This window comes from Littorina saxatilis, linkage group LG7 (assembly GCF_037325665.1).
Source record: "Littorina saxatilis isolate snail1 linkage group LG7, US_GU_Lsax_2.0, whole genome shotgun sequence".
Taxonomy (NCBI): domain Eukaryota; kingdom Metazoa; phylum Mollusca; class Gastropoda; order Littorinimorpha; family Littorinidae; genus Littorina; species Littorina saxatilis.
The window spans coordinates 8269776-8283921 of record NC_090251.1 but is presented as its reverse complement, the minus strand read 5'-3'; the positions used below and the strand labels follow the sequence as shown (position 1 = coordinate 8283921).

The 14146-nt window shown below is 43.1% G+C and overlaps 3 protein-coding genes across 3 annotated transcripts in view; all 3 read left to right on the top strand.

Annotated features, from left to right (window-relative positions):
- LOC138972052 (uncharacterized) overlaps positions 1-14146 on the top strand; it is a 542426-nt gene that overhangs the window by 204973 nt on the left and 323307 nt on the right. The gene's annotated exons all lie outside the window — the stretch shown is intronic.
- LOC138970628 (multiple epidermal growth factor-like domains protein 10) overlaps positions 1-14146 on the top strand; it is a 130394-nt gene that overhangs the window by 16031 nt on the left and 100217 nt on the right. Inside the window, exons 7-10 of the mRNA XM_070343098.1 lie at positions 7699-7797; positions 9266-9424; positions 12350-12427; positions 13048-13131. Coding sequence (XP_070199199.1) covers positions 7699-7797; positions 9266-9424; positions 12350-12427; positions 13048-13131 — 420 coding nt within the window. The remainder of the gene's footprint in view (positions 1-7698; positions 7798-9265; positions 9425-12349; positions 12428-13047; positions 13132-14146) is intronic.
- Positions 1557-4589, top strand: LOC138971935 (uncharacterized). The gene is made up of 2 exons (XM_070344780.1): positions 1557-2233; positions 3038-4589. Exons 1-2 carry the CDS (start codon positions 1557-1559, stop codon positions 3732-3734), a joined length of 1374 nt encoding a protein of 457 aa, XP_070200881.1. The 3' UTR covers positions 3735-4589.

The following is a 14146-nucleotide window of genomic DNA, read 5'->3' as shown; positions in this document are numbered from 1 at the left end:
AACAAAACTGTAACACTCACCAAATGATGTCTAGGTAATCCATATTGAATATAAGTCACATTTTCACAACAAAGTACCAACTGTACACCTATGAACAATTCCAAAAGGATTTGAAGGCTCCAGCCATCCATTGTTATCAGTGCTGCCACGCCCCCATAGCTCCTGCACGATTCCGAGATACATGTTCGTCTAGCAGTATCACCCCCTACCACGTGTAGTTGCCGACTCGTACTAGCAACAACGGGACTGTTTCTTCCTCAATATCAGTGCTTTTATCGCTTTCTTGAGGCTAAAACGACACGATGTGTCATGATCTACAGGATCCTCAAGATCCAACATCCGGAGAATCTCCTCCCGTGACAAGGCTCGCCTTCGATTCATTTTTTTTGTTCGAAAACACCACGCAAATCTGCACTAATTTGATGAAGCCGGAAGAGAAAACCACGTGTATCAAGGGAAACAACTCAATTTACTGCAAGCTTCAAAAACCGGGAAGCAATCACGAGTCGTGTACCTTGTATGTCTAATACTAAAATAGTCACTTCCCGTCCGTGGGCGTTGCAGCGCTATTACTAATATAGTCACCTCCCGTCGCGAAAGTGTTAAGGGCAGAGGTGGCACGGAATTTTAGCAAACATTTGTTCAAAAACGTGTTTTGGGTTTTTGTTTTTTTCAGGTACTTTGAACATCATAGAATCACTGTGTGTTGTTTATTTTGTCAATTTCCTCGTTTATTTTGCAATAAAGTGGTGATTTTCAAAGTATGTGTACATGTGTGAGTGCTGCAAGTGTGAGAAATTGCTGAACAATCTATGTTTTCAAGTCCTTGCAACAACCACGATTCCCCGAATAAGCTTGGCAGTAACACATCGAACGGTTGAGCGGGAATTCCCGTTTTCTGTGAACGTTAAAAATAGACATGAACAGTCCGTTATTTCCGTACAACGGCCGGATCGCGCATCAACTTTTTCAGACAGTAATATGAATATTCATGAGAACAACCTCTAACCTTTGAGAAACTTCTCTGGTTGGTCGTTGTCAATGACCACAGTGACGCGCATGCGCAAACTGCCTTATCCGTTGTAAACACAGTGTCGATTCCACGTAACTCAATATCAACTATCAACCAGCAATGTCTACTCCGAAATTCGCAAGGATCTTCCCAACGCAAAAGGAAGAATCAGCTTTCAGATGCTCGAACAACGAGGAAGGAAAAACCAGCAGGCGACGAGAACGCGCCTGAAGTTGGCAGAGCAGAGACAGTTGTTTTGAGAGATAGTGGTGACGCGGATGTTTCGAATCGACTCGGAGTCAAACCTCGGCCAGTTTTGGGCGATGTGAACCGTAATCAGCCTCAAATCGAAGGTATTTCTGCTTCGGTGACGAAACTGAGGAGATTTAGTGGTGCAGGCATCGACCCGAATGCTCAACCACCAGCTGAGCTAAATCGCCGTTCGTGGTGTTTTGCCGAGTGCAGTCAGTTGAACTCGCTTCTCTCTGATGTGAAGTGCCCGGAGTGCGAGGCAGGACATGTGACAATTCGAGTTGGTGACTCGATGGGCTTGTCACAAGAACTAGTGCTGTGTTGCGACAGCTGCCAGTATTCACGCACAGAGTATTCGTCGCCAAGAGAAAACAACCTCAACCACAGACAAAATGTTCCCTTTGAAGTGAACAAAGAGATTGTGCTATACTCTCATGAGATAGGTAGTGGCTACTCCAGTGTGGACAAACTGTGCACAGTCTTTGGAATGCCAGCGATGAACAAGAGTTCCTATCATCGCATAGACAAACGAGTCAATGCCAGCATTGTGGAAGCTACAGATGCCACACTTAACGAAACAGTGGAGTTTGTGAGGGAAGCCCACAGGGAAACATTTCCTCAAGGCAGAGTGAATGCTGTGAATGATGATGGTGAGGAAGACGGTGCTTGGGAAGATGATGATGGCATTCTCTGGGTGGATGTGGCCTTTGATGGTACATGGCACAAGAGAGGATTTTCCTCACACTATGGAGTTGGCGTTGTTGTTGATGTTCTGACTGGGTATGTGCTGGACTTCTGTGTGAAATCCACATACTGTCACACATGTGTGATGAACAAAGAAAAACTAGAGGGGATGACCGATGCCGAGCAACTACAGTGGAAGCAGCTTCACCAGCCTGACTGCAGCATTAACCATGAGGGATCTGCCAAGTCTATGGAGAGGGATGCAGCCTTGGAGTTGTGGGGAAGGTAAGAATATTGTTCTAATAGCCTATACACTCTTCCCTATATCCTTTATTTTCAAATACAGAATAAGACAACATGAATAAGGTTGCGCTAAAAAGTAAATTTTATTTAAAATTGTATAAAGCATGGTACATTGTGGGTGTTTGTTTTTCTTTACAAAGAAAGATGAAGACCAACAAAACACAACACAGAAGCACATATTTTTGCAACAAAACACTGTCCACAAACCCTTCACAAATACATTTTCTTTTGTTGATAAATCATTAAATGTTCACAATGTCCTAAAGGATCAGCTAGGCTGGGAAATTTTTTATTGAATCTGCAAATTTCAGAGGAAACCTGACAACTTTTCTATTGAAAAGAAAAAGTGTCCCAAACAAGTTGGGATCAAACTCATTGTCAGTGTGTGTGTGTGTGTGTGTGTGTATGTGTGTGTATGTGTGTGTGTGTGTGTGTGTGTGAGAGAGGGAGAGAGATGTGTGTATGTATATATTCTAACAAGTACAAGTTAAATGTTCACCCTCTATGAAAAGATCACTTTATACACACTTAGTACACAAGCCAATGTAAATTGGCACACTTTCCAGTAATAATAATACATGTATGTATTTTCTGCTGGGAGAGGCCTCCTGATACTCTTCACTAAAGTAATATCCAAAATCATTTTCATTCGTGGGTCTGCGTCTGTATCTCACCAGGACCTTGTTGGCCCATGAACCCCAGTCTTTTTTTCATATTTTTTTTCAAGACAGTAGTTATCCAGCCAGTACTTTACACTAAGTTTTTTTTAATTTTTCTATGCTGCAGGTCTGTTGAGCGTCACAACCTCAGGTACAGAACTATGCTGTCGGACGGAGATTCCACAGCGTTCAATGCTCTGGCTGCAGCTCAGCCCTACGGTCCCACACGTCCCATCACCAAGCTGGAATGTACCAACCACCTCCCCAAGAGAATGGGCACAGCTCTCCGCAAGGCATCAAAGGATGGAAGGCTTGGTGGAAGAGGGGAGGGGCGACTAACCAAGGAAAAGTGTCAACGCTTGCAAAACTACTTCCGTAGCGCGATCCTCAACAACCTTGAAGATCAGCGAGCCATGGAGCAGGCGATCTGGGCCACTTTCTTCCATGTGACTTCAACTGACGAGGACCCTCACCACGACAGATGTCCAGCCGGGCCAGCCTCATGGTGCTTTTTTCAAAGAGCCAGGGCAGAAGGGCAACCACCACCTCCACACGCAGGGCACAACGGCACTGCCTTGTCCAGGGAAGTATCACATGCTGTTCTGCCCATCTACAGGAGAATGACAAATCCCATTCTTCTCAAGCGCGCGGCCCATGGCAAGACTCAGAACAGTAATGAGTCTCTCCACAATGTCATGTGGGGACACTGCCCCAAAGAAGTCTTTGTTGGGAAAGACCGGGTGGAAGCAGCCGCGCCACCGCTGAGGCTGTCGCAAAGTTCAACAGAGGCAACTTTGCACTGGCACAGGTCATGGACGACATGAGCTTGCCAATTACTGAGCTTACTCATTCTGCTTTGGCCAAAAAAGACAAGGTGAGGGTCCAGAAGGCGGAGAGAGCAACAGATGTGGCCGCTGTAGCAGCTCGTAGGGCAAGATGTGCTGGTCGTCAACGTCAGCTGGAGCAGCGAGAAGACCAGGAGGGGGAGGTGTACGGTGCTGGACTGATGGGGGATGGAGGGGAATAAGTACCAACATCATTTGAAGAAGACTCGGAACAATACATGAACACACCCAGACTCTTTTTTCGGCAATGTGTCTTCATAATGTGTAAAGAAACACTTTACAAACTTTCAAATGCAATTTTCTCTGAATATGGGTTTTCAAGGACGGTATCAACGCGGGAAATGATATTTCGTCAGAACTACTTGTGGTAGAGTTATAATTTTTTTTTTACAGGAGTAAGATTTGATTTTGCCAGACTCTTACAGAGCGGTTTTTGTAAAACCCATCAACATTTTTTTTTAGAGAATATAATATAAGCCTGATTGGGTATTTTGGGGGCAAAAATTTATATCTCTCAATTTATGCTGCTGAATTCGAACTGGGGTAATTTGGTCAAAATGGCTCTGTATAAGTCTGAAACTGATATCTGGGAGTAATTTTCACTGCATTTGAAGCCTGTAGCTTCAAAAATGTCTTTTGAATTTCATGGGGCGTGGTGTGTAATTTTCGTATTTTTTTGAAGAAATTGGTATTTTTTTGTGAAAATATTACTTGCTTGGTCAAAAAATGGGCATGCAGGTGCTTTTTTATGCTTTCTTTTTATAAAGTACCCCAAAACTTCAAAGAAAACTAACAAATACTCAGATTTCATTTTTCGTGCCACCTCTCCCCTTAATCCTACAGGGGTTGTAAAGAGTGTCTTTAATCCTACAGGGGTTGTAAATAGTGACTTTAATCCTACAGGGGTTGTAAAGAGTGTCTTTAATTCTACAGGGGTTGTAAAGAGTGTCTTTAATCATACAGGGGTTGTAAAGAGTGTCTTTGATTCTACATGGGTTGTAAAGAGTGTCTTTAATTCTACAGCGGTTGTAAAGTGTGTCTTTAATCCTGTGTGTTGTTCGTCCGTCGATTCGACGAGGACCACTCTAGCCATCCGGGGGTTGCTGGGGCTGGCTATTTCTGTGTGTGCGTAGATGGCTGACAAGGCCGATCCTGGCACGGAAGGTTCGGACACAAAAGGGACAAGGGACGAGTGGGACGTCTCCAGGAGGGTTGATGGCACGGGCTTTTCGGGTCTGTCTTATCAATTCAGCGGCGGTGGTTCTGCTGGCCTCGCACATCTTGGCGCCTTTGTGGATGGAGGAGCGCCAGGTGACACGATCCAGTGCAGATTTCTCCCACGTGTCAGGGTTGATGGAAAACGCTTTCAGTGAGGCTTTGAGAGTGTCTTTGAAGCGTTTCTTCTGTCCTCCGTGGGACCGCTGACCCTGTTGCAGCTCGCCATAGAACAGTCTTTTGGGCAGTCTTTCATCTGGCATACGGGCTACGTGCCCAGCCCAGCGAAGCTGGGACTGCATCAGGATGGTAGTGATGCTGGGGAGATATGCTCTGGCTAGCACTTCTCTATCTGGGACTTTGTCCTGCCACTTTATGCCCAGGATCTTTCTGAGACTTGTTGTGTGGAAATGATTCAGTTTCCTGGCATGTCGTTGGTACACTGTCCATGTCTCGCAAGCGTAGAGCAGCGTTAGGAGCACCACTGCCCTGTACACTTTCAGCTTGGTCTGGGTGGTGATGCCTCTTCTGTTCCAGACATTTGGGTACAGTCTGCCAAAAGTGGCGCTGGCTCTCGCTATTCTGACGTTCACTTCGTCGTCGATGGTGACATTTTGCGACAGTGTGCTGCCCAGGTAGGTGAAGCGGTTCACCGTGTTGAGTCTCTGGCCATTGACTGTGATGTCAGGCTCGACATAAGGTTTTCCAGGCGCTGGCTGATGGAGGACTTCAGTCTTCTTAGTGCTGATCGTCAGACCAAAGTTTGAGCAAGCGCTGGAGAACATGTCAACGCTGCATTGCATATCAGCTTCTGAGACAGCGTTGAGGGCACAGTCATCAGCAAACAGGAAGTCTCTAATGATATCCTTCGTGACCTTGGTTTTTGCTTGGAGCCTCCGAAGGTTGAACAGTTTACCATCTGTGCGGTACCTCAGGGCGATCCCGATATCTCCGTCTCGGAAGGCGTCTGTCAGCATGGCCGAAAACATGAGGCTGAACAGTGTCAGCGCCAGGACACAGCCTTGTTTGACCCCATTTGTGACTGAGAACGGGTCAGACGTCTCTCCGCTGTCTTGGACTCTGGCCTGCATGCCCTCGTGGAACTGCTGTACCAAGGCGATGAATTTCCTTGGGCATCCGTACTTGGCCATGATATTCCACAGACCCTCTCTGCTGACGGTGTCGAAGGCCTTGGTCAGGTCGACATAGGTTGAGAACAGGTCACAGTTCTGCTCCTGGCATTTCTCTTGTAGCTGCCTGGCAGCAAACACCATGTCGATGGTCCCACGCTCTTTCCTGAATCCACACTGACTCTCAGGTAGGTGTGCTGTGAGGCGGTTGAGCAGGATCCTGGCAAGGATCTTCCCTGCAATGGAGAGCAGGGATATGCCTCTGTGGTTGTCACAGGCCTGTCTGTTTCCTTTGCGCTTTAATCCTACAGGGGTTTAAAGAGTGTCTTTATTTCTACAGGGGTTGTAAAGAGTGTCTTTAATCCTACAGGGGTTGTAAAGAGTGTCTTTAATCCTACATGGGTTGTAAAGAGTGTCTTTAATCATACAGGGGTTTTAAAGAGTGGCTTTAATCCTACAGGGGTTGTAAATAGTGGCTTTAATCCTACAGGGGTTGTAAAGAGTGTCTTTGATCCTACATGGGTTGTAAATAGTGGCTTTAATCCTACATGGATTGTAAAGAGTGGCGTTGATCCTACAAGGGTTGTAAATAGTGTCTTTAATCCTACAGGGGTTGTAAAGAGTGTTTTTATTTCTACAGAGGTTGTAAAGAGTGTCTTTAATTCTACAGGGGTTGTAAAGAGTGTCTTTGATTCTACAGGGGTTGTAAAGTGTGTCTTTAATCCTACATGGGTTGTAAAGAGTGTTTTTATTTCTACAGGGGTTGTAAAGAGTGTCTTTGATTCTACAGGGGTTGTAAAGAGTGTCTTTAATCCTACATGGGTTGTAAAGAGTGTTTTTATTTCTACAGGGGTTGTAAAGAGTGTCTTTAATCCTACAAGGGTTGTAAATAGTGGCTTTTATCCTACAGGGGTTGTAAAGAGTGTCTTTAATCCTACAGGGGTTGTAAAGAGTGTCTTTAATCCTACATGGGTTGTAAAGAGTGTTTTTATTTCTACAGGGGTTGTAAAGAGTGTCTTTAATCCTACAGGGGTTGTAACGAGTGTCTTTAATCCTACAGGGGTTTTAAAGAGTGGCTTTAATCCTACAAGGGTTGTAAATAGTGGCTTTAATCCTACAGGGGTTGTAAAGAGTGTCTTTAATCCTACAGGGGTTGTAAATAGTGGCTTTAATCCTACATGGATTGTAAAGAGTGGCTTTGATCCTACAGGGGTTGTAAATAGTGTCTTTAATCCTACAGGGGTTGTAAAGAGTGTCTTTAATTCTACAGGGGTTGTAAATAACGGCTTTAATCCTACATGGGGTTGTAAAGAGTGTCTTTAATCCTACAGGGGTTGTAAAGAGTGTCTTTAATCCTACAGGGGTTGTAAATAGTGGCTTTAACCCTACACGGGTTGTAAAGAGTGGCTTTGATCCTACACGGGTTGTAAATAGTGGCTTTAATCCTACAGGGGTTGTAAAGAGTGTCTTTTATCCTACTGGGGTTGTAAAGAGTGTCTTTAATCCTACATGGGGTTTAAAGAGTGTATTTGATCCTACAGGCGTTGTAAAGAGTGTATGATCCTGTGGGGTTGTAATGAGTGTCATTGATCCCACAGGAATCCCAGCAGACGGAAGCTGCTCTGAGAGGCCGAGAGGATGCTTAGCTGGAGCCAACTGCAACTCTGACAAGTGTGAATGTCAAACAGATAACTGCAGTACGTGTGTCTGTGTGCGCGTGTGTGTGTATGAGAGAGAGAGAGAGAGAGAGAGAGAGAGAGAGAGAGAGAGAGAGAGAGAGAGAGAGAGAGAGAGAGAGAGAGAGAGAGAGAGAGAGAAGGCGAACATTATGTGTGGTAATGGAACTCTAAAGGGGGACTGTTGCTGTAGCTTACTTTGTTTCCCAGGTGAAGACTGATGATCAGAGTAAGCTTCTTGGAGGATTATTTTCCTTTCTCACGTTTTACCCTGCATTCATTTCCCGTGATGCCCTCGTTTTTCACATTTTACGTTACACTTTGGAACTTGAGAAATTACTCCAGACTCAGTGCGTCCTTACTGTAGGTATAACCAACCCTTTTTTTTTTACATTCTTCATGCATTGATTTTTTAAAAATCTGCACTGTAAAACAATCTTTGTGAAGTTGAAATACATTCAAATAAAAAGAAATTATGGCTGCTGTGTATTTTTGGTTTTTTTTTTTTTTAACACTGGCAGTGCACCACACAAACAGTGTTCACTCAAAACACGGGACACGCCTATTGCTAGAAAAATACGTACACTTCTTGAAAGAAAGATTCGCACAATGGTTTGTGATCCGGAAGACTGTTTTGTGAACCAATCAAATTTCTTTTGAAGTGTCTAGTTATCTCGATTTATAATGTTGAAAATTGCTGAAAGTCTTTGAAACGGACTATAGTTTTTGCAAAAAAAGACTTTAGTGTATTTTTAGGTTCATTAATAATTATGTATGATGCTAGATATGGCTTTCCCGATCTAACCGATTGTTATTCAGCGAACTAAGACATTTTCCGGATAACAGTAGTTGTATTGTTTGTTAATCCACTTCATAAACATTGTTTTGAAAACAAACTTGAACATCTATTGACGGCATGAGTTTTCGTAAGCATTTCATAAAAAACTAGTTACTGACTGAGATCGTTCAAAATGGCTGCGATGTAGCGGGGTTGCTGTGTTTCATCTGCATTTTGGAGTCTTCCGCATACTCTGGTGTTAATGTAAGTGATCAGAACGGTAAGATAAACGATAGAACTACCAAACAATCGTATTTTTAGCAGGGGTCACACTATTTGTCAAGTCTTGATGATCGTGAGTTTTTTTTAAGAACAGATATTCAATAAAATAAAGCTACGAATTCTTCAAAATTGAGATGCACCTCGAGGCAGATGTATGTTCTTTAATCGTAGGTCATTTGTTCACACCAAAAACAACGCAAAAGACACGTTCGAACTGTCTAACTGCATAAGGTGAAAGCGTGTTATTTTGTCCCCCTGTTTTGGTAACTACCGATTTTCCGCGAGAGTGACCTTTGCTTAGCTCGGTTGTGTCTACTTACTGTGACTCCTCGTTGGAGTAGAATGTCCACATTTGCTGTACACTAGATTGTGTGAAATGTGTAATGACATCCCTGGGCACTATAGAAACCGAAGTTACTCAATGTGCAGTTCCAAGCAGCGGCAAGATTGGAAGTATGTGTACTGTGACGGATGAGGATCCCCAGGGGAAGGAAACTTGCAGTGATCCCTTTGCGATATGTGACAGCAATAATGGTGTCTGTCAATGCAATGGTGATTTCGAGACCTTACGTGCCAACTTTACCTGTGGTGAGCGTTTACTTTAACTGTTAAGTCGACTCAGTTGACTCTGTTTGTATGGAGTCTGGAAGTCGTTTTCCTGATCTGATTTCTTGTTGCGCTTACCTAAACCCAACAATTATGATTATACAAGCGCAAGTGTTGAAGTCGTTGATGCCGTCTGGTTGTAAATGTCACATGTGTTATGTTTAATAATAATAATAATAAATAATAATAATAAATGAGCATTTATATAGCGCAACATCATAATTTCACAATTATGCTCTTTGCGCTTGACACATTTAAAATTAAAACACAGTTATACAAGCATTTACATCTACATTCATAGTCAGCAACGCTTAATTAAAAGCATACACCATCAAACATACATTACAAAAGATTCTTCCACTAACTAAGTAATAAAAACATGAATAAAATATGTAGTGAAAACAAGGAAATACCAGCTGAATACCCTTAATCAAACAGAACATGTTATCAACAATACTGAAAAACAGCCCTAGATGTTTATATACATTATCACATTATCACTAAAACAACAAATACACTACATGTACATAGCCTACTGATGGACTGAGAAAACAAAATCAGGGGTTGTATTTCTTGAAGAGGTGCGTTGTAAGTGCTCGTTTGAATGCTTGGGGTGTCTGAGAGTGGCGGATGTGAAAGGGGAGAGAATTCCATTGTGTGGGTGCGCAGAAAGTAAGAGTGCGTTGTCCGTATGTTTTGGTTTTGGTGTGTGGTATGGTGAGGATGCGACAGTCAGAGGAGGCACGGAGTTGTCTTGCCGGAGACATATTAGATTATTTGGATAGCCTAAACTTCCTCTTCTTAAAAAGATAAATTTTAACTTCACTTTCAACATTTACCACTAAGTACAATTTGGTTAAATATGTTTTGCTGTGGCATTATGTTCATTGATGAAAAAAATAGCAAGAAAGATCACACTGTAAGCATGCAAGAACCCTGATGTGTAAAAATATATCTCCTTCTCTGCAAGTGTCTCGTGCTGTGTGCGAGATCTGACCTGACTCGTTTCCTATCCTTCTACATCAACAACCAACCCGTAACTGATGTGGATGGGAAACAAAATGGCTCTCTTTCCTCTATCTCCCTCCCTGTCTCTTATGGTGCGCAAATTTGGACAGACATTGAGAAAAGCTCCATGAAAATACCAGTATTGAGCAACAAAAGCAATCTTACTTTTTTATTCAAGATTGCACCGTTAGTACAAACCAGAGTTACTACAGATCTCTGTACAAACCAACCTTCTTATGTTTTCTCAAATCTACAACATATCTACACGTCAGATTTCGCGCAATATGTTTCCTTCAGCCAATGAAGGCACAGCTTGTTGTCTCGGTTTGATTATAAGGGGAAGTAAGTCATATGTAACTTCCGTTCCGTCGAGAACAACGTGGGTTTTTGTGTGCCAAAATCCGTGCCGTTTTGCAAAATAATCAATCAATCAATGAGTCTTATATCGCGCATATTCCGTGGGTACAGTTCTAGGCGCTCTGCAGTGATGCCGTGTGAGATGAAATTTTATACGGCCAGTAGATTGCAGCCATTTCGGCGCATATTTACCTTTCACGGCCTATTATTCCAAGTCACACGGGTATAGGTAGACAATTATTAACTGTGCCTAAGCAATTTTGCCAGGAAAGACCCTTTTGTCAATCGTGGGATCTTTAACGTGCACACCCAATGTAGTGTACACGGGGGGAGGTTCGGACACCGAAGAGAGTCTGCACACAAAATTGACTCTGTGAAATAAATTTCCGCCGAACCTGGGATCGAACTCACGCTGACAGCGGCCAACTAAATACAACAAAATAACAGCCGTAGCAACGTCTAATTCGTATAAATCTGTCGCTGCCTGATAGTTTAATATCTGCTTGATTTTATCATAGCCGTTGTTTTGCTTTGCTAAGCTGTGTATGGCAGGAATGCGAAATTTGCCGACGAGGTCGAGAGACTCAGTATCATACCTTGTATAAACCATAAGAAAAGACCCCTAAAAGACGACCGTCCATCACAAGTGACAGCCAAGACATAGGCCCCGCCCACCCCGTGACGAGTGTCTGTGGCTGAGGGCGACTAAGACCTGCCCGGTGGCAGTCCAAAATTAAATCGTAAAAATGTTGTTTTTGTTTGTTGATTTTTGGTTATTGTTGTTCTTGTTTGTTCTTTTGTGTGTGTGTGTGTGGGGGGGGGGGGGGGGTACGAAGGGAGGGAGTCTTCTGGTTTTTTCTTAGAGGGGAGGAGACTTTCTATTGGGGGGTCTAAAAGGCGAGAGGGGGGTTGGTCCTCTGTAAAGGGATATGCGAAGGTGTGTCGTGTGAGCCTTTGCTTTCCTTGTTTTGATGAATATCTTTGATGACGTTGTATCGGGCATTTTGTGAAATTTCAGGTGGCACTCTCACACTCTCATTTTTCGATTGCATTGATTTAAATGTTGGTCAAACGATCTCCGAATAAGGCTGGACTAAGGGATTGCATTTTAACTTGGAAGCTTAAAAATCAATTAATGAGTTATGTCATTAAAAATAGAAACATTTTCTGTAAAATTTATAGTTAAGTAATCGATCCAAAAAAGATTTCATCTTATTCTTTTTTTTTTCATTTTTGGATTTCAACAACATAAAGATATGTTATGTTTGGATTTTAAACAAGCTCAAACAAATTAAAAAGAATAGAGAACAATGCGCTATTCTGTGAAGCGCTACACGCTACTGCACTGTACTTGCTTGTGACTTTATTTACGTGTTTTGGGAGAAGGTGCCAGTGCTGTCTTGGCACATTGCCACGTTAGACAAAGTTATACCGTTTGGGTGAAAAGGAATGCTGTCCGCATGTTATTTTCATTCTGCGAATTCGACAGATTGACTTAATGTAGTAATTACGCTTCGTGCGACTTGTTTTGTTTTTTGCAAGCCAAAGGACCCGGTTCCAACTGCAATACGACTTCCCCATGTACTACAGGCTTGGTTTGTGACTATGGAAATATCTGTGGTAAGTGAAAACTATGTGGATTTATATTGTTTTCATTCTCAAGAGTATTCTGCAAGGATTTACTGACATTAATCTCTTCACATTTAACCAAGTTTTGACTAACTGTTTTCAGACGGACCAGGAATCGAGACGAGGGTAAAAGTTGAGGCGGCACTGTAACCTTATCCAACATACCCTGTGTCTGAATTTACAACCCCAGATCCCACGCTTTATTTACTATGGTCTACACCCCCTTCCTCCCCCACACTGTACTCTCTGTCCAATACATTTGAAGACAATTGATACAACAATTCGCGGTTTGCAACATCATCAGAGTGCTTCACATGCAGATTTCACTGATACGACAGTGGACCCCAAACCATTGATCCTGTACTATCGTCTTTATTGCCCTTTTCCCGTTGTGACTTTCACGTTATTTTCTGATATTATGCCCCTGTCCAAAATAAATGTATCCCTACCACTCGACCCCCTGTGCCATAATGATGTGGCAGGTTTTGCTTGTCCTTTGGATGTTGACAGATACAGCGTGTGGAGTGTGTTGTACTTAGGCATTTGCTTTGATAACCACATTGCTTCATTGTGCACACTTTCTCTCGGTTTACCCTGTGTGTTGTCACCAGTTATTGACGCTGGGGATTCATGTGAAGGGAGGAAGATCAGGTACTGCCGGCGGGGTACCATTTGTGACAAGGACTCGTTCTGCCGTGAGTAAAATATGCTTACACAGAGAGAGAGAGAGAGAGAGAGAGAGAGAGAGAGAGAGAGAGAGAGAGAGAGAGAGAGAGAGAGAGAGAGAGAGAGAGAGAGAGAGAGAGAGAGAGAGAGAGAGAGAGAGAGAGAACGAACGAACGAACGAACGAACGAACGAACGAACGAACTAACTTTATTACTCAAGGATGGAGATTTTAGGCTCTTACAATCTGTCCCTGCTAAACTAAGACATAAAAATAAAGACAATAAAAGTACAATTGTCAATCGCAATCATACAGTATTACTAATTTCAACATTACCTATACGACTACATAATGCATAATAGAACATTAAAATGTACATGTATGTCAATATAATACAAAGAAAACGAAAATTCGACTCGCACACACACGCGCGCCGCATGCCTGCAATAGACCTTTTTCGTATAACCTTTGCCCCCAGCGTTTCGACCAATCATATTTTAGGGCACGGCAGCCTCTCTCTGATAACCGGAAATAAGGGGCAGCCTGAAATACCTCATTCACTTTCGGTGCTCGAAGTACTATTGCCAGAGGATTACTTTAAGAAATTCTGCAAGAGAACGGATTATCTTGTTCAAAATCATGAACAAAAAGTCAAGGACATGCACGAAGGTAGGCCTACGGTTTGAAACGGCTATTGGTGGTATATGGACGAAAGACTTGGCGAACTTCCCCTGCATAAGCGAAGCAGAGGTGATGGACCACAGATCAACAGATCTCTGGATCAACTTTCTTACTGATACTACTGCGTCGACGTTCGACAAGTTATACGACGCATCCAGCGCAAAGAATGCAAAACCTTGGGGTAAACGATATACATACTGTGTGCATAAAATGTCTTTTTGCATGGCACAACAGCTAGTAAGCAACTGTGGTGATCAGACTCAGAGCGAGTGTGCTGACGTCAATGAAGCAGACTCGCAACGAAGTGTATGCTGTTGTGGGGGGACGCTGACCGGACAGGCACTTGGAGCCTACTGCGAGTGAA